Source organism: Bufo gargarizans, unplaced genomic scaffold, assembly GCF_014858855.1.
Source record: "Bufo gargarizans isolate SCDJY-AF-19 unplaced genomic scaffold, ASM1485885v1 original_scaffold_2047_pilon, whole genome shotgun sequence".
Lineage (NCBI taxonomy): Eukaryota > Metazoa > Chordata > Amphibia > Anura > Bufonidae > Bufo > Bufo gargarizans.
Window position 1 is genome coordinate 130,000 of NW_025334620.1, and position 26,819 is coordinate 156,818.

At 43.0% G+C, this 26,819-nt stretch overlaps 1 protein-coding gene across 2 annotated transcripts in view; it reads left to right on the top strand.

Annotated features, from left to right (window-relative positions):
• Positions 1-26,819, top strand: part of LOC122923902 (centrosomal protein of 104 kDa-like) — a 139,373-nt gene that overhangs the window by 105,064 nt on the left and 7,490 nt on the right. For both annotated transcript variants that reach the window (XM_044274762.1, XM_044274763.1), the window contains exons 17-21: positions 3,879-3,954; positions 10,106-10,214; positions 10,300-10,438; positions 17,223-17,290; positions 25,912-26,002. In XM_044274762.1, the coding sequence (XP_044130697.1) occupies positions 3,879-3,954; positions 10,106-10,214; positions 10,300-10,438; positions 17,223-17,290; positions 25,912-26,002 (483 nt within the window). The remainder of the gene's footprint in view (positions 1-3,878; positions 3,955-10,105; positions 10,215-10,299; positions 10,439-17,222; positions 17,291-25,911; positions 26,003-26,819) is intronic.

The following is a 26,819-nucleotide window of genomic DNA, read 5'->3' on the forward strand; positions in this document are numbered from 1 at the left end:
CCCTTCCCATTGGAAAAACCTGAGCTGAATTCAAAATGGCAGCCGAAAACATTACGTCCAGCAAATACCGCAGCCTCCCTCCCAATTAATACTTTCACACATAGGAAGTCCGCACACAAATGACACAATTTTGCCTCACTATATATATGTGTGTGTGTGTAATTTTTTTCTGTCATTTTTAATAATTTTTTTTTTTTTGCTCTTTTCATTCCATAAAGGAACTTATATAACCTAATTTCTTTTATTTCCTACAATATCCCGGCAGTACTTTGCAGTCACCTGTAGGGGCACTAGCTATGGCCCGTGAGGTATTATTACAGTAGTGTCTGGAAAGGGTTAACGTTGCTACAAATTAACAGTGTCCGGCCATGAGGACTCTTATCTACCTGCATTACTAATGATTAATACGTTCTAGGGGCATGAACTTCTGGGGCTGTAGCTACACCCATAAGTTTTACATGACTGTTTAGACATGGCGTGGACTGCATCCATCTATGTCACACACCGTACAACAATGATGGGGTCTGAAAGATTGATAGATTTGTCCCTATTGTCATGGTGGACTCCATGACCTCCGTGTTTTTTATTACTGTGACCAGACCTATCTTATCCAATATAGCACTGTACATAACATAAATAAGACGCTGCACTGCTCCCCAGGGCTCTGCTCCGGTCCTGCTCCTTCAGGTCCCCAGGGCTCTGCTCCGGTCCTGCTCCTTCAGGTCCCCAGGGCTCTGCTCCGGTCCTGCTCCTTCAGGTCCCCAGGGCTCTGCTCCGGTCCTGCTCCTTCAGGTCCCCAGGGCTCTGCTCCGGTCCTGCTCCTTCAGGTCCCCAGGGCTCTGCTCCGGTCCTGCTCCTTCAGGTCCCCAGGGCTCTGCTCCGGTCCTGCTCCTTCAGGTCCCCAGGGCTCTGCTCCGGTCCTGCTCCTTCAGGTCCCCAGGGCTCTGCTCCGGTCCTGCTCCTTCAGGTCCCCAGGGCTCTGCTCCGGTCCTGCTCCTTCAGGTCCCCAGGGCTCTGCTCCGGTCCTGCTCCTTCAGGTCCCCAGGGCTCTGCTCCGGTCCTGCTCCTTCAGGTCCCCAGGGCTCTGCTCCGGTCCTGCTCCTTCAGGTCCCCAGGGCTCTGTTCCGGTCCTGCTCCTTCAGGTCCCCAGGGCTCTGCTCCGGTCCTGCTCCTTCAGGTCCCCAAGGCTCTTCTCCGGTTCCCGCTCCTTCAGGTCCCCAGGGCTCTGTTCCTTCAGGTCCCCTGTGGGTACACTTCAGGACAGGGTCACGTGGGCAGTCACTAGCCTCAGCACTGACATGTCCGCAGTCCCGCACATGACCCATCATCACTGAGGACAGCGATTGGCTGTAGCGGCTCAGGTGACCCATCTGGAAGTTTACACGTTGGAGGCCGGAAGGAGCTAGACACTGGACAACCCCTTTAAAGGCTATGGATACATTCAGCTGTATACCAGGAGTATTCCCAGTGTATACAGATGTGTTGGGATGTGAACATGGACGTATATAATTGTATATTCTTCCAAATGACAAACCCCACCCTGCTACTCTTTCTTTACTGTACTATAGTTCTGTTACTCTGTGGTTTTTGCTGCTGATGTAATGGAGTTATTGTACGTAAACTGTTCCAGGGCAGTGGTAGTCGGTGACTATTTCCACCATCACGCTCCACTTACATACATGACTTCATAGCTTTAATGAGTAAAGTGACCTGTAAGTCATCAGGCTGCGAGAGGGGGGAGGGCGGTCCAGCATTTAAATTTTAATGATCTCTCCTGCAGATAGTTTATCAATATTCTTCAATGGGACTGGACTGCACAAAGGCCATTTGACCAACGCACGTGATGTCGTCAGCCTAGGAAGTGGCCACAGTGCTAACCTAAGTGCCATAACCTCTTCTAACTACTGAATGGCGGGCGTGCGTGCCAGAAGTCAGACCCCCAACCAGTCAGTAATCAGTGATTTTTAAAGTGAAAAATCCCTTTAAAATCTCACTTATCACATTATTCAGCATTTTAATAGGTTTATTGTCCGTCTAACATTATAATTCTAAATGTCAGCAGGAACTTTAGTTTCACAGCTCTGTTTAAGTAAATGATATAAAGCTGCAATACCGGTCTTAGCCACTGGACAAGGGGGTGCTGTTTTGTTTTATAAAAGGTCCTTATTTTTAAATGCTTGGTATTGTGATTAGGGCACTGTTCACTCTGGTGTTGAAGTCCACCGCGGTATTTTTAAGGCAAGAATGGGGCAGTCTGTAACAGTATTTTTGCCATCAAAAATCTGGAACCCAATGGACCCCATAATAAGACACTGGGATTCGTGTGGGTTCATTGATTACTGTTAAAACTGGACCCTAGCATGAACAGAGCCTTCTGTGTGCCCAGTGACCCCTTTATGGCACCCCCGCTGATCTGCCAGGTTGACAAGTTTAGCTGCTGACATAGGTGTGTCTGTATTCATTGCCTTAGCAATCACAGATTTTAAATGACAAACATTTCAGTCAAACTGAAGACTGAAGAAAAAAGACCTTATAAAACGGACCAACAGCAGCATTACCAAAAAGAAAGTGTAAAGCACAAGAGGCAGGAAATTGGAGGACAATGAAAGGACGTGTAGCCATGGGACATTTATTGGGGGTATCCTTCTTAGAAGCAGTGCACCGTAGATTAACTGGGAACTTATTGGAGACTATATTAACAGCTGCCAGCAGGGGAAGGAGACTGACACAGAGCTTTTTGCGGACTTTACAGCTGTGAGAGTGGGAATATGTCTGACTGGACACTTACTTGGGGCTCTATGTACTGCTGCCAGTGGGGGAAGAGACTGACTAAAAACTGATTGGAAATTATATTTACAGCTACCAGTGGGGGAAGGAGAGTGACTGGTGCTGATGTGGAGCAGAGAGGATTGAAAGGTATATGGAGTGCATGCAAAGGGGTTTAGTAAGTTGTGGGCGGCGGGCGATCTGACACTGCCCAGCGGCGGGCGATCTGACACTGCCCAGCGGCGGGCGATCTGACACTGCCCAGCGGCGGGCGATCTGACACTGCCCAGCGGCGGGCGATCTGACACTGCCCAGCAGCCTCCCCACAGTAGCACAGATTAGTGGCACTGAAGGAAGAGAGAAGGAATAGACATTAAAGGTGTTCTTTCAAAGTAAGATCTTTCGTCCTACTATTGGATGAAAATATTAACCACGGCCTACATCTTTTCAGATGAATTTGGTCTGTCATCTGTCAGCTAAAATGATTGTTCGTTGTTAAAGGGGTTATCCAATCCTAAAAAAGCCCCCCCCCCCCCCTAATATGCCGGGCCCCCCACGCTGAATATACTTACCCAGGCCCCAGCTCCCTCCGCTGCTCCTGGTCCCCGCACCGCCACTGCCGCTTGTCCCTGTGTACAGCTTGGACCCGGGTAAGTATATTCAGCGTTGGGGGCCCGGCGTATGGGGTGGCTTTTTTTAGGATTGGATAACCCCTTTAAATTTCACACAACAGATGATCATTTTGGTTGAAATCTTACGTTTTGATCAATTTTAGACTAATGTGTATGGCCAACTTTGGTCTAAAAGAAAATAGATTCTAATACCATGAGGCAATTGTAAATGTACTATTCTGGACCCTGAGACTGTTGGGTGACTATAGAAACTATGCCAAATAGTGCAAACTATAAGAAAAGCAGAAATTGTTTTCACCTCATCTTTTCCAGAAAAGTTGGTCAATGCAAAAGAGGAACTACCAAAAATACACCGCTAACTTGAGAATCTTAATTATTGAGCTTTTCTAACTGGAAATGTTCTGTAATGTGAGTGAATGACCTCCCAGCCTGTGCTGAGCTCACATGACTATTTATTTGAAATGTTCTTTTTTTTCTAAGATGGCAAGAAGTTATCCATGTCTCCAAACAACGAAGCTCTAGATGACCAGTCCTCCGTTACTAACTACTTAGATAAGTAAGTACAATGTGTGCATTCACAATAGGTTTGCAGCCTTATTGTCAGCGGCACAGAGGATTAAAGCAGAAGCCGATTGGACTCGTCACTGTTTACTGAATGGGTTGGAAGTTATGCTGAACTGTTCTGGGAGTCTACCGATGGATTATTTCCTATTCATGTATATCTTTTGACTCCTCCGGCTTCCATTTATAATGTCACAATCAGTGGGCGCTGTCATATTTATTCTTAGCCAGCCGTTAGAAAAGCTTTCCCTAGGCAGAAGTAGGTCAAAATGTAAATCTGAAAAGGTCACCTGTCGAACAGATCTGTCATGTGTGAACAGTTCTCAGTCTGCTCTCTGTGGGTGACTCCTAATATACCTTTCAGTTGAACATTTTGACCCTTTGATTAATATCAAGTCATTTATTGGAAAAGGTTCCTATATAGGTAAGATGATAGTGATAGATCTGGAGAAATGAATAGATGGGCTTTTAGTGTACATTAACCTCTTAAGGACACAGGGCGTACCTGTACGTCCTGTTTAGTTCCGATCACCGCCGCGCAGCTCAAATCATTGAGCAGGCACCCTGGGACAATGCGCCGGGGGGTCCTGTGTCCCCCTCGTGTCGGCGATCGCAGCAAACTCCTCGGCTCCTTTTGTGTCCGGGAGCCGAGGAGAGAGGAGCAAGCTGCGCGGATCTCCAGAGCCAGCACCCCCATCTGTGCCCCAGCACCCCCTTCTGACCCTCCACAGTAAAAGTTATTTAGGGAAAGGTTAGGTACAGGTTAGGTTAGGCAGGGATATTCGGGGAAAGTTAGTGGGGGAAAAAAATAAAAAATAAGTGTGACCCTAGACCCCGGCTGATCAGCGAGTTTGACTTTTTAATTTAATGTAAAAAAAAATTGCCCTTTTTTTATTTATTTATTTATTTTTGTCTGTTAGGTTTAGGGTAAGAACATGAACACCCGTGCCCCCACACACGCACACCAAATAAAGTTTAACACACACACTCCCTTATGGCCCGCCGGATGTTCTCGGCCGAGGAGGCATACGCCCAGCTTGCCTCCGAGAGCTCCAGTGAGGATGAGGTTGACCCCACTTTCCTTTTGTCATCCGCGTCCTCATCATCTAGCGATGATGATGAGCCCCCAAGGCGGCGGAGACGCCGCCAGGTGGAGCAAGGGGACCGCCATGCTAGGGACCCTGTGGCCCACACTAGTACGAGCAGCTCTGGCGCTCATACTAGTTTTTCGGCCCATCAGATAAGTCCACCTGAGCCCCCTGCCAGTGAACTTGTCTGGTGTACCCCAGAGCATTTTGAGCATGCGATTTCTGATTTTGTTGGTCATCCAGGAATCCAGATTCCCACAGTGGGCTTCACTGAATATGACTATTTTTTTTTATTTTTTTCAGTGACCACTTTGTAAATCTAATGGTGGAGCAAACAAACCTGTACGCTCAACAGTTCGTTGCTCAACACCCGGGCTCCTTTTTGGCTAAGGCCGGTGGCTGGACTCCGGTCCGTGCAGCCGAGATGAGGACGTTTTGGGGCCTCGTGCTGCACATGGGCCTAGTAAAAAAAACCTAGTGTCAGGCATTACTGGAGTGGGGACGTCCTCTACCAGACCCCACTTTACAGTACGGCCATGACACCATGACACGTACCTGGTTTGAGGCCATCCGGAAATGCCTGCATTATGCAGATAATGCAGCATGTCCCCCCCCCCCCCCCCCCCCCCCAAGGTGATCCTGCCTATGACCGCCTGTGCAAAATCAGGCCGGTCATCGATCACTTTGGGGCCAAATTTGTGCAGGCCTATGTACCTGGAAGGGAGGTCGCGGGTGATGAGTCTCTCATTGCTTTCAAGGGGAGACTGATTTTCCGCCAGTATGTTCCCTCTAAGCGGGGGAGGTATGGCGTGAAGCTGTACAAACTTTGTGAGAGTACCTCAGGGTACACTTACAAGTTTTGTGTGTACGAGGGGCGAGATTCCCGTATTCAACCCCCCAGAATGTCCCCTCACTCTGGGTGTTAGCGGGAAACTTGTGTGAGACCTTATGCACCCACTGCTAGATAAGGGTTACCACCTGTACGTGGATAACTTTTATACTAGAATCCCCTTGTTCCAGTCTCTCGCCGCCGGATCCACGTCCGCTTGTGGGACCATGCGGAAAAATCAACGCGGCCTCCCTACCCACCCCATCCAGGTACCTATCCCCAGGGTCGCGACCCGTGCCCTTACCACTGGAAACCTGTTACTGGTCAGCTATAAGGACAAGAGGGATGTCCTTGTACTGTCCACAATTCACAGTAACGGCATCACCCCTGTCCCTGTGCGAGGTACCGCGGCAACGGTCTTCAAGCCCGATTGTATCGTCGACTACAATTGGTATATAGCTGATCAAGTCCTCAAGCCATATAATGCCATGCGCAAAACCCGGGCATGGTACAAAAAAGTTGCGGTCTACTTGGTACAGGTTGCCTTGTACAACTCTTTTGTGCTGTCCCAGAGCACTGGCAACACAGGGAAATTCCTCCAGTTCTATGAGGCAGTCCTCAAGGCCCTGATCTTTTCTGACCGGGAAAGAGCAGGCCGGAGTACCTCGGGAACTGGAGGCGCCCGGATCGTCCCTGGCCAACACTTTCCAGGTGTGGTCCCTCATACTGGAAAGAAGGGACGGACCCCAAAAAAGTGCAGAGTGTGTCACATGAGGGGGATACGGAAGGACACCACCACTTAGTGTGACACGTGCCCCGATCATCCGGGCCTCTGCATTGACGGTTGCTTCAGGGAGTACCACACTTCCATGGAGTACTAAATTTATAATCCCCTTTACCAATTTTAGCCACTGACAACCGGGGAAAAAAACTATGGTTCTCAGACTTGAGATACTATAAATATTATTTAGTAAAACTAAAATAAATAAAAAAAAAAGTAGACATATTAGGTATTAGACTATGGAGATACTAAAATGTTTGTTTTTTTTGTTTATAAAAAGATAATATTGTGTAAAATAAAAAAAAGTAGACATATTGGGTATCGCCGCGTCCGTAAGAATCTGCTCTATAAAAATACCCCATGACCTAACCCCTCAGATGAACATGGTCGAAAAAATTAAATAAAAACGGTGCAAAAAAAGGTATTTTTTGTCACCTTACATCACAAAAATTGTAAAAGCAAGCGATCTAAAGCGAGTCATATGCCCCCCAAAATAGTGCCAAAAAAACATCCTCCATCCCACAAAAATTGAGCCCCTACCTAAGATAATCGGCTAAAAACAAAAAAAAACTGACTCTTAGACTATAGAGATACAAAAATGTTTTTTTTGTTTATAAAAAGATAATATAGTGTAAAACATAAATACATTTAAAAAAAGTAGACATATTGGGTATCGCCGCGTCTGGAAGAATCTGCTCTATAAAAATACCCTATGACCTAACCTCTCAGATGAACACAGTCAAAAAAAGTTAATAAAACTGTGCCAAAACAGCTATTTTTTGGCAAATTTTCCATTTTAATCCGTTTTTTTTCCAGTAACAAAGCAAGGGTTAACAGCCAAACAAAACTTAATATTTATTACTCTGATTCTGCAGTTTACAGAAACACGCCATATGTGGTCGTAAACTGCTGTATGACCAAACGGCAGGGCGCAGAAGGAAAGGAACGCTGTATGGTTTCTGGAAGGCTGATTTTGATGGCCTTTTTGTTTTAGCACCATATCCCATTTGAAGCCCCCCTGATGCACCCCTAGAGTAGAAACTCCATAAAAGCGACCCCATCTAAGAAACTACACCCCTTAAGGTATTCAAAACTGATTTTACAAACTATTAATCATTTAGGTGTTCCTCAACAGTTTGTGGTAAATGGAAATGAAATTTCAGAATTTTTATTTTTGGTAACCTTGCCTCACAAAAATGTAAAATAGAGAAACCAAAAATCATATGTACCCTAAAAATAGTCGCAACAAAACTGCCACCTTATCCCGTAGTTTCCAAAATGGTAACTTTTATGGAGTTTCTACTCTAGGGGTGCATCTGGGGGGGCTTCAAATGGGACATGGTGTAAATAATCCAGTCCAGCAAAATTTGCCTTCCAAAAACCTCACGGCACTACTTTCCCTCTGCGCCCTGCCGTGTGCCCGTACAGTAGTTTACGGCCACATATGGGGTGTTTCTGCAAACTACAGAATCAGGGCAATAAATATATAGCATTTCGTTTGGCTGTTAACCGTTGCTTTGTTACTGGAAAAAATTTATTAAAATGGAAAATTTGCCCAAAAATTTAAATTCTCAAATTTCCTCTCCATTTGCCAATAACTCTTGTGCAACACCTAAAGGGTTAACATAGTTTGTAAAAATCAGTTTTGAATATCTACCGTGTGCCTGTACAGTAGTGGGGTGTTTCTGCAAACTACAGAATCAGGGAAAAATATCGTTTTGTTTGGCTGTTTACCCTTGCTTTGTAACTGGAAAAAATGGATTAAAATGAAAAATTTGGCTAAATTCTGAAATTTTATCTCCATTTGCCATTAACTCTTGTGGAACACCTAAAGGGTTAACGACGTTTGTAAAATCAGTTTTGAATACCTTGAGGGGTGTAGTTTCTAGAATGGGGTCATTTTTGGGTGGTTTCTGTTATGTAAGCCTCACAAAGTGACTTCAGACCTGAACTGGTCCCTAAAAATTGGGTTTTTGAAAATGTCTGAAAAATTTCAAGATTTGCTTCTAAACTTCTAAGCCTTGTAACGTCCCCAAAAACTAAAATGGCATTCCCAAAATGATCCAAACATGAAGTAGACATTTGGGGAATGTAAACTAATAACTATTTTATGTATTATAGAAGTAGAGAAATTTAAACTTTGGAAATTTGCTAATTTTTCAAAAAATTTGGTATATTTTTATAAATAAAAATGACTTTTTTTACTTCATTTTACCAGTGTCATGAAGTACAATATGTGACGAAAAAACAATCTGAGAATGGCCTGGATAAGTCAAAGCGTTTTAAAGTTATCAACACATAAAGTGACACTGGTCAGATTTGCAAAAAATGGCCTGGTCCTTAAGGTGAAATATGGCCGTGTCCTTAAGGGGTTAAAGGCTATGTACACCTTTGGGAACTATTTTTTGTATTATTGCATTGTATTTATTTTGAGCTAAAAATCTTTTTTTCAATTGGTCTTTTTTTTTAAATATGGAATCCTTTTTTGTGTACATAGCTGAGATGCTCTACTAGCTGCCTGTGGAATTTTTGTCTTTTCCGGTAGTTGGGGAGCTGACAAGCTCTTTATCTCTGCTTTCTGACCTTGATAAACACTCATCAAAGCTCACTTCTTATCTTTCTGAGAGGAATGTGGCTTAAATAAGTGTTTATGATCTCTTAGTAAATTAGAGAAAAGGGTTAGATGACTGGTACAAAGTGGCACACAGTTAGAAAAATAGTTAACCCTTTGTGACAGAATGGCTCAATATTTTTAATAAAGGCCAATGGAATATATAATTTGTACTCAAAAATTAGTAAAATGCAATCATAAACAAAAATTGCTTTCAAAGGTGTACATAGCCTTTAAGGATCAAGCCAATTTAGGCAGTGACATTTTTATTATTTCAAACTGTCCCCCCATCCAAAAAAAAAAAAAAAAACAGGAATACCAGCAATGTGCATTTTATTTCTGACATTTTTCTGTGCATATAAATAACATGATATCATAATATTTCAGATATTTTTGAAAGCAGTAATACCATTTTTTGGAAAGTTTTAATGTTTGTGGGATTTAGACAGGGCAGTTATTGGGACGGAGCGTTCCTAGAGGCCCGATTATAAGTCTCTGTAAAGGAGCCTTTAGTCTTCTGCTGCTGCAGAGATTCTCATTTTTTCTAGATACTTTAGGTTTCCCCATAGGTCTTTTGTCTCCAGTCTGTGGCCCTCCAGCTATTCTGAGACTGTGGCTGTCATGCTGGGAGTTGCAGTGTCACAACAGACGGAGAACCACAGATTGATTGACTACTAATAGGTCATCAGCCCTCATACATCAGATACATACTGCTCAGTTAGTTGGCTTCCTATGAAATATTCCCTTATTGGTGAATGTAATTGGAGTATGGGCCCTAGGACAGAAACTGAAGTGATTGATGGCCTACAAATCTCCAGAAATGTGTCTTATTTGCAGTTTATGCATCTTCTGTGGGGAAAGAGATGAGTCATTCACCGAGGAAGGCTTGGATCTCCATTACTGGAAACACTGCCCAATGCTGAAACGTTGTGAACACTGCAAGCAGGTAAGTGACTTTTGACAAGACATCTATGGCTCCTCATAAATATCCTGTAAAAACCTCCTAATTCATTTCTGTCATTCATACTCAGGTTGTGGAAATCGCCAGTCTGACGGATCACCTTCTGACCGAGTGCGATCACAAAGACTTGTTTGGCAAATGCCAGCGATGCTCTGAGGCCATATCTAAGGATCACCTGCTGGAGCATGTCAAGTCAAAGACATGTAACCGTAAGTATCTGCTGGTAACTACTGTATATTAGTGATATATATTCATAATTTTGAATATTCGAGATTTTGTTTTATTGCTAATTTTCGTAATGCAAATTTTTATCGCAAATTTTTCAATTGCCGAGTAAAAACATGATTCCTCCCTGCTTCTTGCTTGTGGGCCAATGACTCATTGGCCCACAAGCAAGAAGCAGGGAGGAATCATGACTTTAAATGGGAAAAATGATGGATATTCTACAAAACAAATATATAGCACTATATCGAAAATATTACCGTATTTTTCGCTTTATAAGACGCCCCATGACGATAAGACGCACTTAGGTTTTTGAGGAGGAAAATAAGAAAAAAATATTTTGGACCAAAAGGTGTGCTTTTCGAACTAATGGTGGTCTGTGGATGCCGCACTGTTATGAGGGATCTGTGGATGACGCACTGTTAAGGGGGACCTGTGGATGACACACTGTTATGGGGATCTGTGGATGATGCACTGTTATGGGGATCTGTGGATGACACACTGTTATGGGGGGGATCTGTGGATGGCACTGTTATGGGGGGATCTGTGGATGATGCACTGTTATGGGGGGATATGTAGATGACGCACTGTTATGGGGGGATCTGTGGATGACGCACTGTTATGGGGGGATCTGTGGATGATGCACTGTTATGGGGGGATCTGTGGATGATGCACTGTTATGGGGGGATCTGTGGATGATGCACTGTTATGGGGGGATCTGTGGACGATGCACTGTTATGGGGGGATCTGTGGACGATGCACTGTTATGGGGGGATCTGTGGACGATGCACTGTTATGGGGGGATCTGTGGATGACGCACTGTTATGGGGGGATCTGTGGACGATGCACTGTTATGGGGGGATCTGTGGACGATGCACTGTTATGGGGGGATCTGTGGATTACACTGATGGGGGAATCTGTGGATTACACTGATGGGGGGGATCTGTGGATTGCACTGATGGGGGATCTGTGGATTGCACTGATGGGGGATCTGTGGATTGCACTGATGGGGGATCTGTGGATTGCACTGATGGGGGATCTGTGGATTGCACTGATGGGGGATCTGTGGATGACACTGATGGGGGATCTGTGGATGACACTTATGTCATCCACAGATCCCCATAATTGTCATCTACAGATCCCCCATCAGATGCATCAGTGTGGAGGGAGGAGGCGGAGACACTCATGGCAGGGCCCGGTGCAGTGATTCTACTCTAATACACCGGGCCCCGCAGCTGTTAAGTACATTCAATCCGAATGGGTCCGCAATTACTGTACTGTACTTACTGTAGTACCTTATGTATAGCATTAAGACGGCGCAGACCGGCAGCTCCCTCGGTCATGCGCTGCAGCTCCCTCCTCATGCGCCACCTGCCTGCTTATCTCACTTTATGAATGAACAGGCAGGCGGCGCATGAGGAGGGAGCTGCGGCAGGCGGCACATGAGGAGGGAGCTGCGACAGGCGGCGCATGAGGAGGGAGCTGCGGCAGGCGGCGCATGAGGAGGGAGCTGCGGCAGGCAGCGTCTTAATGCTATACATAAGGTATACATAAGGTACAGTAAGTAAAGTACAGTAATTGTGGACCCATTTGGATTGAATGTACTTAACAGCTGCGGGGCCCGGTGTATTAGAGTAGAGTCACTGCATCGGGCCCCGCCATGAGTGTGCCCGCCTCCTGCCTCCAAACTGATACTTTGCTGGCCACGCTGTGCAGCATAGCGGCCAGCGAAGTATCCTCTTTATAAGATGCATGGCCATTTCCCCCCCACTTTTTTGGGGGAAAAAGTGCATCTTATAAAGCGAAAAATACAGTAGTTTTTTCAAATATTCTTAATATTCTAAAACTAGAATATATAGCAATATAGCAAATATTCGAAAAAAAATGAATATAGAGCAATTTAGCTAATATAGTGCTATAATCTTCTTTGTCTAATAGTTGTAATTTTTTTCTTATCTGAAGTTAAGATTGGAAAAAAATGTCACCTATTGAAAAAAAAGATTCTAGCACTATATTAGCTAAATTGCTCTATATTAGTTGTTTTTTTATATTCGCTATATTGCAATATATTCTTGTTTTAGAATATTACGAATATTCGAAAAAACTAATATATTTGTTTTTTCGAATATTCGTAATATTCTAAAACAAGAATATATAGCAATACAGCGAATATAAAAAAAATTAAGAATATAGTGCAATTTAGCTAGTATAGTGCTATAATCTTCTTTGTCTAATAGTTGTAATTTTTTTCTTATCTGAAGTTAAGATTGGAAAAAAATGTCACCTATTGAAAAAAAAGATTCTAGCACTATATTAGCTAAATTGCTCTATATTAGTTGTTTTTTTATATTCGCTATATTGCAATATATTCTTGTTTTAGAATATTACGAATATTCGAAAAAACTAATATATTTGTTTTTTCGAATATTCGTAATATTCTAAAACAAGAATATATAGCAATACAGCGAATATAAAAAAAATTAAGAATATAGTGCAATTTAGCTAGTATAGTGCTATAATCTTCTTTGTCTAATAGTTGTAATTTTTTTCTCATCTGAAGTTCAGATTGGAAAAAAATTACAACTATTAAAAAAAAAGATTATAACACTATATTAGCTAAATTGCTCTACATTCGTTTTTTTCGAATATTCGCTGTTTTGCTATATATTCTTGTTTTAGAATATTACGAATATTCGAAAAAACAAATATATTCAAGTGCTATGACTCATTGGCCCACAAGCAAGAAGCAGGGAGGAATTATGTTTTTGCTCGACAATTGAAAATTTGCATATTACGCGATCATTACCTTGTCGATTTTTCGAGGGAAAAAATCATAGAATATAGCGAATATTCGAATTTGCAAATATTCGCGAAATATCGCGAATTCGAATATGACCCCTGCTGCTCATCACTACTGTATATACTGTACTTAGATATGGATCATAGAGAATAAATATCTGCTCATGTTTCCTTGCACCTCAACTGCATTCGGGCTGTCTATCTAAAGATGGCCCCTACTGGAAATATTACTTGAAACTTTTTTTTCTGGGGAAGAAAAGTCTAATGTGTGAGGAAAGCCTAAGAATGCTACAGATTGTGATGAAAGGGGCTTACATATTGATGACCTGTGATCAGGATAGGTTATCAGTAGCTAATAGGTGGAGGTCTGACCAGCACCCCCGGCGATCAGCTGTATGAAAGGGCCACAGCACTCGGTATTCTTTACCAAGCACAGTGCCATCATTGTATAGTGGCTGTGCTTGGTACTGCAGCTTAATCCTATTCACATGAATGGAAATGAGTGTCACAAAGGCTATGTGACCAATATATGTGATGTCATAGGCCCATTCCAAGAGCTAATCAGCAGGTGGTGTTGAGAATTGACTACATCAATGAGATATTGATGGCCCATCCCGAGGATAGATCATCAATAATTAAGAGGAATCTGTCATCATGATCTTGGACTATTATCCGCAGTAATAAATGAGTAGTGCTGAAGATATGGAGTCCAAATCACCATTCCTTTACTGGCAGCATTAAAAGCTGCACTGAAACACACCGTCAGGACTGCTGTGCATGTGCACGAGTCCTCTCCATTATGTTAGTATGGCGCAGCAGTCTGAACTATGTATTTCAGTACAGCATTGAGTTCTGACAGTGCTTGAATGGGGAGCAGTAGGAAAATAAGAAATGGCCATCTGGACTACGCATGGTGACAAAGGGGTTTTCTGGAATTTTAATATTGATCATCAATATCCGATCAGTGGGGGTCCGACACCTGGAGGCAGTACTATCTGTGCCTGTATCATTTACAGGGAGGCAGTACTATGTGTGCCTGTATCATTTACAGGGAGGAAGTACTATGTGTGCCTGTATCATTTACAGGGAGGCAGTACTATGTGTGCCTGTATCATTTACAGGGAGGCAGTACTATCTGTGCCTGTACCATTTACAGGTAGGCAGTACTATCTCTGCCTGTATCATTTACAGGTAGGCAGTACTATCTCTGCCTGTATCATTTACAGGGAGGCAGTACTATGTGTGCCTGTATCATTTACAGGGAGGCAGTACTATCTGTGCCTGTACCATTTACAGGTAGGCAGTACTATCTCTGCCTGTATCATTTACAGGGAGGCAATACAGCCTGCGTCTACATAATTTTACAGGGAGGCAGTACTATCTGTGCCTATATCATTTACAGGGAGGCAGTACTATCTGTGCCTATAACATTTACAGGGAGGCAGTACTATCTGTGCCTATATCATTTACAGGGAGGCAATACAGCCTGCATCTACATAATTTACAGGGAGGCAGTACAGCCAACATCTATATCATTTAAATGGAGAGACCGGGAGATAGTATTTTCTGTGCCTACATAATTTAAAGGAAGTTAGTACTATCTACATCATTTAAAGGGGAAGTATGATCTGTAAATACATCATTTACAGAGAGAGGGATACAGTCTGTGTCTCCATCATTTACAGGGAGGCAGTACTAACTGTGCCTTTATCATTTACAGGAAGGCAGTACAGCCTGCATTTACATCATTTACAAAGAGGCAGTACAGTCTCTGTCTATATCATTTACAGGGAGGCAGTACAATCTGTGCCTTTATAATTTACAGGGAGGCAGTACAGTCTTTGTCTATATCATTTCAGGGAGAGACAGGGAGGCAGTACTATCTGTGCCTTTATCATTTACAGGGAGGCAGTACAGTCTTTGTCTATATCATTTACCAGGAAGCTGTACTATCTACAGACCATCAGTTAAAGGGAAAGGCAGAGAGTCAGTACTATGTGTGCCTACCTGACTTACAGGGAGGCAGTATTTTATTGCATTGTTCTATAGGTCCCCGAGCAAGGTGACCACTGCCTTACACTGAAGCTGGTCACCTTGAAGTAAGTGGAAGTCATGGCAAACCTTTTTGGAAACCTGATTTTCTGCATGACTCTGAGAACCATGAAGCCCAGTATCTGCCTTTCTGACATTATCTCCCATATCCCCCCATATTTATACAGGAGATTAGTCGGTAAGAAGTTGTTTTATGCCCAAACAACATGGCTTATATCAAATGTTTCACGGTTTGTATTTGGTGCCCCTGGTTCTGTCAGTGACCAGTCTTTGCAATGCATGGTTAATCAGAAGTATCTGACATTTTACAACACATCTTTGTGGTCCCAGTGCCGCTGTCAAGTCTGCTACATCCTACATGGCAGGTCGACATGATTCTTCATCTCTGAATTGTCAAATGAATAATTTTATCCACATAGGAACTTATAAAACTGAACTGCCAAAGCCAAGAGTTACTAGTATGCCCACAGCTGGCAGGAGACTTTGCCCCCCACACCCTGGCACCCTGCCACTGCCATACAATGATCACAGGCGTGTCTCAAACACTGTTCCCAAAGAATTGCCTCATCTGAAATGGACATTATTCCAAGTCCTTACAGTTACTGTGACCGAATTCACAAAGGCTTGGGTGGGTCCATGTATACAAGATGTCTCCACCAGATGTATGTCTTTCTTGAGGAGGCCAATGATTGTTACACACTGGAAACCCAAAGTATGTGGCCAAGAGGTCCAGTTAGTGCATTAGTAATGCTCTTGCTCTAGTAAGGCCCCATCAAGTAAATGAACATCTAATTGAAGCATGTTTGTTTTTAAACCGTTGACTTCTGGAAAGTGTTTATGTCCTCCAATCAGGTTAGAAAATGTGGATATTTTACCAGTCTGAGATCAGAAACAGCTAAGACTGACCGCTGCCAAGCCAGTCTAAGGGGGGATTCACATCAGCGTTTCCCTTTCTGTTATAGAATTCCGTTCAAATGCGATTAAAAAAGAAAATAACAGAATTGCTATAACGGAAATCCAAACGGAACACTTTAAAAGGCATTCGGTTTTAACCCGTCCTGATACCCTTATAAACGGAAAGGGAAACGCTGATGGGAATCCCCCCTTATATGGCCGTCTGAATTTTAGCCTTGTGGGGTTGTCCAAAGTATGTCCCTAGTAGCCAGTGTTTCTCAGATTGTTCAGGGTGCCAGCTCAAGGCTAATGTTTGGCACACTTATTCCATGTATTGTACATCATAAAGGTCCATTTATTTGTTATGTTTTTGGTTAAAATATATGTTGTACAACTGAAAACGCCATGTAAAATTAAGTTTGCTATAACAATGCATTAAAGATGTTTTTTATGTCTAGAGGTAACTTACATTCATGTGAGGGATATGGCCCTATATTTTTCTACTGGTTTGGCAGACACGCATTAAACTTTTTACATATTGTTCCCTGCTCTGGCTCAGCTCTGTGCAGTAATCCCTCCCGGTGATCCGGTCCGTTAAATATAGAGAGCGTCAGAAGCGCCATGTGGTGCGGTGCTGCTGCCTGCCCATAGCCACCACTAGAGTAGAGCAGGGAAGCAGTGGGAGATGGATCCATGAACACAAATGCTGAAAATATGAGTTGTAAAAAAAAAAATAAAGCATTTATCAGCACATTAGATTTACACATCTTGTTAATGACTAGGGTTTTTGGGTAACCATTTCAAACCATAACTAATGCTGTATTGATCAGGTCTGAATACTTTAAAGGGTGTTTAATTGGTGGTTCCAGCACAGTCGCCCTTATGCATGTGCTGCTGTGCCTGTGTAAACAATGACGAGGGCCCTGAAGTCATACCTAAAGTAAAGCCATATATATTCCTGAAAACCCCTTTAAAACCAAGTAGCATCACATCTAATACTTTTATATTTTTTTTTTTTGTTGACAGCTGCTAAAGGAGAAAAAATTGCAAACCGCTGCCCCTTATGCCACGAAAACTTCATACCAGGAGAAGAGGTAACTAAAAATGATGACATTAAAGGGGTATAGGAGAATCGAAAAAACATGGCTATTCTCTTCCAGAAATATTACTCTTGTCCGTGAGCTGTGTCGGGTAAATGAGGCTGAGCTGCAGTACCAGACGTCACCTCCGGACAAGATTAGGTGTTTACCTAATCGTATACTGTATGACTTATTGTAGTTTTCGGGTAAGGTTGGAGACGTATTACCCTACTTCAAGGTGCATAACCCTTAAACTGCCCAGGCATGTCTGTGTCCTAATAGTTCTGAAAAACATTGCTTTCATAGGGCTGTAAAATATTGTCTCTTCCTGTGATTCCCAAATGTTTCCCCCTCCCCCACCTTTCAGACATTTATGGCATACACGGTCAATAAGCCATAAATATTTCAGATGATTGGGAGTCCTAGAACCCAACATGGTGATTTTTGGACTCGAAAAAATTTGTGAAATCCTGGTCTGGAGTTTACATCTTTGTATCATATTAAAGCCAAACTTATCCCTGTACTGCCTTCAGTGACCCACTGATTACAGAAACATTTCTGCCAGTTATCAATTCCCTCTTACCAATCACAGAGGGTATGTGCTCTCTAATTCCCACAAATGTAAATGTTTATTTTATCTTTTTGAAGCTCTGGGATGTCATTTTCTCTACTCTCAGAAAACATGAGTATGGGGTTATAGAATAATATTTCTTTAATTTTATAATTTGGGTTTATTTGTGCATGTGAAAATTGTCCTAGCATGATCAACCCTATTAAATGATATCTGATTCCCTGATAGTGCCACTTGCCCGCCGGGCCCCTTTATTTTGTCTGTATGCTAAACGGCTGCAGAAATATCAGCATTTTTATTTATATGCAAAAAAGCAAATTGGAGCACTACAGGGCCAGGCTGAATACTTGGAGCACTGCTTTTGTAACACCCCCTGCTCTGCACACTCCCCTTCCCCTTAATTGACAGGACTACACATCAGCATGGTGAGGGCAGAGCTCTGTATTAGAGCTGTGTCCTAGCATTTACATATGATATAGACTACTTACTGTAGCCTTACCACATTGAGAAGAGTAGATTTCTATGCTTAGAAAGCTAATAATAAAGTAATAACATATTATTGCTTTATTCCCCAGAACAATATATGATATCATAAAGAAATCAATAATATGTACCAGCTTTCTAATTGTGGAAAAACATTATTTTCTATGTGGTAAGGCTATAGCTTGGTAGTAAATTTTCTGCTATGCATATAGAGATCCTAAGTTCAAGTCGCAGGGGAGACTTTTATATGGTGTTTTTTTCCTCTTATTTTTTTTCCTCTCTCATTTAAACCATAATGAAAGGCTATAGCCTTACTATATTGAGAAATGTGTTTTTTATCCTTAGAAACCTAAAACATATTACTGGTTTATTCACAGGCACAATATATGATTATAAAGAAACCAGCCATCTATATTAGCTTTCTAAGTATAAAAACATTATTCTCAATATGATAAGGCTCTAGCCTTTTATTATGGGTTAAATGGGGGGACAAAAAAAATAAAAAAAATCTCAAAGTCTCTCCCAAGATTAAAACCTGAGATCTCTACATGCAAGGCTGACCACTTACCTGTAGGCTACAGCCTTCTTATAAATTGAGGACTGTGTTTTTTCTATACTTAGAATTCTAACACGTATTGCTGGTTTCATTATAATCCTATATTGTGCTTGTGAATAAAGCAGTAATATGTATATTAACAAATATGATTTTTCTGCAGATCCACACCAAAGTCTGGTGTGGATTACCGTGGACTGCAAAGGGTGAAATCCAGTGCATAAATTCACATGCTACAGACTTAAAATCTACACCGCCGGTCAAGTAATGTGCGGATTTCATTGTGGAGCAGATTTAGCAAAATCTTATCTACTTTGCTACTATTGTATACACTGCAGATTTTCCACATGCAATCTCGCTAAGGAAGATCCTCTGCGTATCTTTGACATGCGGCTGAACCCTTGGTCTTCGGTTTTTATGTTTTCTTCTCAGCCTGCTTGTTTCATCCAAAATTGTAATTTTCTTCTTTCCTAAATAAGGAACATTTTTAATAATTGGAGAAAACATAATTTGTGCCTTGTCCCACAATATAAATATTACATCTGACCGCTGCTTAATGATATATTACTGCAGGAATAATAATCATTGTCATTTATCCTGAGGATAACCGGGACGGTTCAGTACATTGTAAATACACAACACGGGAGCCCGGCCCTGAAGTGACGGATTTGTTGTGTAACCATCGACCTGCTAAACCTATCATCAGCAGGATCCATTCTGCTTTATACTATATACATAGAAATCGCACCCTGTCATTACTCCAAGTATCAGCAAGGGCAGCAATCATGGAGGCCGAAAGTGTCGGTGATCAAGGTTCAGATTTTAATTAAAGTCATTAGTGAAGAACATTTCTCAGTGGTCTCTGGGGAAGCTGATGACAACTTATTTGGCTGATAATCCAGCTCCTACAGGGGATATCTCCCACCTTCCCAAACTCCTGAAAATTTCTTACACTATGGACTGTTTTACTTCATGGTTGAAATTCCAGTCCATCCAGGGTTTGTTACCCAACTTTCCCAGATTTCTGATGATAAATCTTCTAACTTAAAAGGGGTTGTCTCACTTCAGCAAATAGTATTTATCATGTAGAGAAAGTTAATACAAGGCACTTACTAATGTATTGTAATTATCCATATTGCCTCCTCTGCTGGCTGGATTTTTCCATCACATTAAACACTGCTCGTTTCCATGGTTACGACCACACTGTAATCCAGCAGCAGTGGCCGTGCTTGCGCACTATAGCTTCTCTGGTGACCGGGACTGTGGAAGCATGCATAGGCACACATGCCCAGTACTTCCGTACCAGCCAACTCGTATCTGTGCTGCAGCGGTGGTCATAACCCCTGGATATGAGCAGTGTATATTGTAAAGGAAAAATGACTCCAGCCATCAAAGGAGGCAATATGGACAGTCACAATACATTAGTAAGTGCCTTGTAATAACTTTCTCTACATGATAAATGCTATTTGCTGAAGTGAGACGACCCCTTTAAGGGGATTGGCCCACAAACAATCATTATTACCGTTCCACAGGATAAGAAATAAATGTATAGTCGCTGAGGGTCCAACCACTGGTAACCCTGCCATTCACGAGCACTGGGTTACTGATTCCCCCTGTGTGAATGGAGTGTTAGTTTGCATGGGTGACCACCATTTACTCTTGTTGTGGTCACCCATGTGCACTACTGCTACTTTCACACGGGCGACTTGGGGACCTCCATTCTTTTAATCAGTGGGTGGACCCCCAATGATCATACAGTTATAACCTGTCCTGTGAATAGGTGATAAATGTTGTACTTTGGACAATTCCTTTAATTCTTCACCATTGTGAGCCAGAAGCAGAATCCCCACCAACTGTAGTGGCCCTGCCGGCGTCCTGCATTCACTTACACATTACAGCTCCCTCCATGGATGGTCACACAGCTTTCCCAGATGTCTGAATGGTAAATCTGGCTACTTGTGTAGCAGCAGCGATCACTGAATGGCTGACAACCCCCTCCCTCAAAGGCAATATTAGGTTGGTTTAGGGTTACTGGTAATATTTGATTTCTGGTTTCTTAGTCTCTATTCAACGTCTTATGGTTTTTCTTCTTAAGTCTAAGTAGATTTATGTTGCTCCAGACAGAGTGCCAGTTGGCATTACTGTAATGGGTGGCGGTGGGTGCGATTTCTCCTCCAGACCCCGTAATCAGATGAATATTCCCTTCATCAGCTTTAACTCTCCTGTAAGCGATCTCCCCGCAGCACCTGTAATAAAGGACACAGAGTTATAATTTCAGATAAAGGCATGTTGTACTCTGCTCAGCTCATTCTCCGCTCCACTTCCAGCGTAGCCTTCATGTCTTATGTGTTTCTTTAATTGGAAAAAGAAAATCAGTAGGAAGGGGGGTTTCTTGGTTATGCGATAGTTTGCCTCATTCCAGGAACAGATTAAATAGAGGGGCCTTGGCAGAGAGGGACGTGGGTACATTTTCAGCCTTTTTTTTTACACATATTTCAAGTTGGCAAGCTTGATGGACAAGGTCAGTATGTAGCCATTTGTGCAGTAAGTGGATGCTGGATGGTGGGGATTAAAATGACTGAAGCAACTAAATCCTCTTCAACTTTGACACCCAGGACCAATGCATTTCATGGAGAGGCTTTACCCTGGAGCCACATGAAACATCACATAACCGCAGTCCCTATTATATGTCCGATATCACGAGCGATGCAGTCATCTTGTTACCAGTAAGTTTCCTTGATCTGTACTGAGCACCGTTGTCTCCTCCAACTGGAATAGGGACCTGAGGATAGGTCATCAATATTAAAAGCCCAGACAACCCCTTTAATGTCTAGTCATATTATTAATTTAGGGCCATTTTTAGGGTGGGGTCATTTTTGGTCTGGGCTGGTTTAATGAGGCTGTTCAAACTGTAAAATTGCAGCACCAATGTATTTTCCCCATTGTATTTTTCATCTTGCACTGACTTAAAGAAAAATACCCAAGATCCCCTAGAGGAATGCTCTTTAGGTTTGTAGTATTCTAAGCTATTTCATTTTACTGTTCTAATCTCATGAAGCCTAAATTTTAGACCAGGGGTACTCAAGTAGTTGATGTAAAGATCCACATATGGTACCTGAGTAGCACTGCAGGTAAGGCCGGGTTCACATCACCGTTATGGATTCCGTTATTGTTTTCCGTTATAACATGGTTATAACAGAAAATAACGGAATCTATAAGACGGAAGTCAAAACAGAAACCTATAAGAGGCATTCCGTTTTGATCCTTCATAATAGAAGTCTATGGGCAGCATAACGGATCAGTCCTGGTTTCCATTATGCGGTCTAGTCCTGCGTAACGGAAGCCAGGACGGATCCGTTATGCTGCCCATAGACTTGTATTATGACAGAATGCAAAACGGAAGCCTTTAAAGGGCTTCTGTCACCCCCCAAAAGTCATTTTTCATTTTTGGGCTAATTAAAATCCTTATAGTGCGATTTTTTTTATATATACCCTTTTCTGTTGTCTAGTTTCTTTAAAAACCGCACTTTTATAATATGTTAATTACCTGGCTACCAGCAAGTAGGGCGGTTACTTGCTGGTAGCCGACGCATCCTCCTTTAAAAAAAACGCCCCCTCCTCCTGTTGATTGACAGGGCCAGCGAGCGCTCTCCTCCTCCGGCTGGCCCTGTCTGCGTTCCAAATATCACTCCTGCGCCGTACCGGTCTTCAGTCGGCGCAGGCGCACTGAGAGGAGGACGCTCGCTCGGCCGCTCCTTCCTCAGTGCACCTGCGCCGATGACGTCACATCTACACCCGGCGCAGGCGCACTGAGGAAGGAGCAGCCGAGCGAGAGTCCTCCTCTCAGTGCGCCTGCGGGCAACATAGGCAGTTTTACCCTGATTAATGAGGCCTGAAATTATTCATATTATATTTTGGACTTTGAGCTTTTTACCATTCATTTATGCCAGGGTGAAAGAAAGCAATTACCGTATTTTTTGCTTTATAAGATGCACCCAATGAAAAGACGCACCTAGATTTTAGAGGAGGAAAATAAGAACAAACATTTTTTTTCATCAGACCCCCCATATCGGATACTCAGATCAGACCCCCATATCAGATCGTCTGGTTAAAGCCCCATATCAGATCTTTAGATCAGACCACCATATCAGATCCTCACATCAGACCCCCATATCAGACCTCAGATCAAACATTAAAACAAATAAATTTACTTACCTCTCCTGCTCCACCACTACTCTGCAGGTCCAGCGGTCTCTCCTGCGGTCACTCTCCATTTTCTTCTCCGGCTCGCACTTCACTGTGACATGACTGCGTAAAGCGTCAAGTCATAGTGCGCGCACTACATCCTGACACTCTACGCAGTCAGGACAGTGCAGCACGGCCCCAGGGAGGGGTGAGTACAGGCAGCGCTCGCAGTGCCTCACTCCTTCCATAATGGAAGCGCTTACTAGTATTTGCTTTATAAGACGCACTTTTGGGGGAAGAAAAGAGTGTTTATAAAGCGAAAAGTATGGTAAACATTATAAACTGCATATGTGTTTTAAACCATATCTAAAAACATAAACTATGGGGGTAGTTTATCAAACTGGTGTAAAGTAGAACTGGCTTAGTTGCCCATAGCAACCAATCAGATTCCACCTTTCATTTTCTAAGGGAGCTGTGGGAGTTGCTATGGGCAACTAAGCCAGTAAAGCAGTTTGATAAATGACCCCCTATATCTACAGGTTTTCTCTGGCAGTTCTCTAGAAAATAACTGGAGTGGCATCGCCCATGCTCCATTCAGAGGGGGAACAGGACCACGATTCTCAGCGGTCAGACCCCCTCCAATCATATAATTATCCCCTATCCTGTGGGTAGAGGATAACTTTTAAATCTGACCTCCTTAATATGCAGCAGACATATTAGTTATACGTAAGTTATGCTTCTTCATGTGGAGCGGGTTTAGATGAAGCTCAGGGGAACATTTGCAGTTTCTCTCCTTCATTAGTGAGGCTTGGCATGTTTACATGTATACAGAGTGTTCAGCCGCTTGTATCATCTTCCCCCACCCCGTGTCTCTCCCATGTTTCTTCCAATAACACGGTAACACCACTTCCAGTCACACGTCTTCAGCCCTGCCAGCATTCATTACAGGCGGACCGTCCCTTGATAATGCCGTCTGCTTAAAGGTCTTTCTAGGGGCACAACTGTAACGTCAATGTGAGGATCACCCACCAGTCTGTGAATGAATCGTGTCTTTGTTTCTGCCTGGATTCATTTGTCTAACAAATATACTCTCTTTTTTTTCCATCTTTATTATCCTTATATGAAAGAAAAACTTCCATAAAATAGATCCTGCCAGTGCATGCTTTGCCAGCCACACCCACAATACATGGCATCCCGCATATTGAAGGGGTTCTGCCAGGTTTCAAATGCATCCTTTATCCACAGGATAGGAGATAATTATCTTATTGGTGGGGGTCCGACTTCGGAGACCCATCAGGCCAATCCATTGTGAAGTTTAAGCAGCACAGGAATAGGCTTTGTCACATACATGATTGAAATGTGGTACCATTCTCCCTTTCAGCTAGGGCTCCACCGCAACATTTGGGCACCGACAAGTTGCTCTAAAATCAATGTGGTGGGATAAAATCATGTGGCAAATAGAAGAATATTTTTATTTTATTGTATTCATTTATATGGAATTTACATTTTCCAGTTCTGTACAGAAATTCTCGTCACTCACAATTGAAATTCTAAATTCACCTGAAAACCCATGCAAACATGGCTAGAAGCTGTGCAGATGTTCCCCTTGGTTGGATACGAACCTGGGACACCAGCGCTGCAAGGAAAAACATTTGTATTTTTTGTGGTCGCTCCACAAGGCGAAGAGGAAGCCCCCCTTCACAGCTGCTGGCTGGGTATGTAACGATCTGGTGCTCTCAGCATTAATTAATTCTAGGAGCATCAGGTACTTGTGCACCTGACCGGCGGCTGCAGGAGCTTTCCTAAATTTAAGTGTATCGCCATCCTCAGAATGACCATACAGTTGTATACTGCGCCGGGGGTGGCAGTATGTTGTGCTGCACTGTGGTATTTGATTCTGCTGGGGCGGTACTTTGTGCTGCACTGTGGTATTTGGTTCTGCGGAGGTGGTACTTTTTGCTGCACTGTGGTATTTGGTTCTGCGGAGGTGGTACTTTTTGCTGCACTGTGGTATTTGATTCTGCTGGGGCGGTACTTTTTGCTGCACTGTGGTATTTGGTTCTGCGGGGGTGGTACTTTGTGCTGCACTGTTTTCGCTGCCTACTTGTGTTGTCTCTGCCTTCTTGAGCTGCCTTTTTGTCAGTTTGGATCCGCCTACAACATTGGGCTCCTTTTTAGGTTATTTTCCAGGGTCACTTTAAGCTCCCAGTCAACCGCTGCTTGTTACAATGACATGAGATGACTCACCAGTAAATGTTATTAGTGAAATGTGTGCAATAGCATAATTTCATGTAATGCAAGAAATGTTGATGTTTACAGGGATAATATATATTATATACCAGGCATGGCCAACCTGAGGCTCTCCAGCTGTTGTAAAACTACAACTCCCACCATGCCCTGCTGCAGGCTGATAGCTGTAGGCAGTCTAAGCATGCTGGGAGTTGTAGTTTTGCAACAGCTGGAGAGCCTCAGGTTGGCCATGCCTGTTATATACCTTGGTATGCCATCAGTGTGTGATCAGTGGGCATCTGGCCACTGGGATCCCTAATGGGTCTGAGAATGAGAGTGCCTGGTGGAGAGTTGGCCTCCTATAAGCAGAGTAACTCTTTCTGTGTCTCCTATAGATCAGAATGCAGTACTGACTGGACACAGGAGACCCTCTGAGGTTCTGGACACCCAAGTGCTTGGTTTCAGTTTGGGTTCCAGCTGTCAGTACAAAGATCAGACATTTATGGTGTATCAAATCAATCGGGAAAAAACTGAAATAAATAAGTGCACATATAGCAACTGTTTGCGCAGGAAAAGTAAAGAATTGTTGCAGGAACGTGTTTCTTGATTTTTCAGGCTTGGAAATCTCACCTAATGGGGAAGGATGGATGCAAAACGAATCCTCGCAGGATACTGGCTCTTCAAAGAACGCAGGCAGGAGCACAAGGTTAGAGATGTGTCTGTGTAAAACCGTATGTCAGCACCCTAAATACCGCACTAGGGGCAATATGAGAGCAAGACCCCCGCATTAACACCAGTCTCTGATCAAGTTTTGGGTCATGATGCTTTATTCAGGCCTGGACGCCTCCCATCCTCATTTTCTACAGTCATGTAAAAGGTACCGACATCTTTTATGCAGTAGGGGCCACCCCGGCTGCAGTTGCCTAAAGTTGTCCCAAAGACATGAGGGGCACATGTACTACTGCTGTGCACATGCTTTCTGGCATATAAAAGTTGCACATTTTTGTGAAAGCAGCATTTTGCACAAAACTTTGCGTCCTTTCAGTTTCCAACCACTGACGGCACAGGACCTGCGGACAGTCTGAGGTTTATGAGGCCTGGCTGGTAACTGCATGTTTCCCTGTTGAAGTGTTCACACCCAGTCTAATGGGCCTGCTATGAAGGATCAGAGGTAAGAGTGGCTGTCTGTCTATTACCAGTGGCTAAAAATGTGAAAACTGCATTGTGACTGCAATGTCCGCCTCCCCCACACCAAGTTCACCTTTATAGTGGAGCTATAAGTTGTTTGATAAGTTCTCCACTCTTAAAGGGGTTGTGTCACGAAACATATTATACATTTTTCAAACCAGCACCTGGATCTGAATACTTTTGTAATTCCATGTAATAAAATTTTTTGTATAGCCAGTGAGCTCTTCAATAAAATGTCTCTGTATAGCGCCACCTGCTGTTTGTCCTTTTCCTTATTTTGTGTCCGTCTCACTGAGCTGGTCGAACACGCTCAGTGTAAATCTTGTACTGTTACC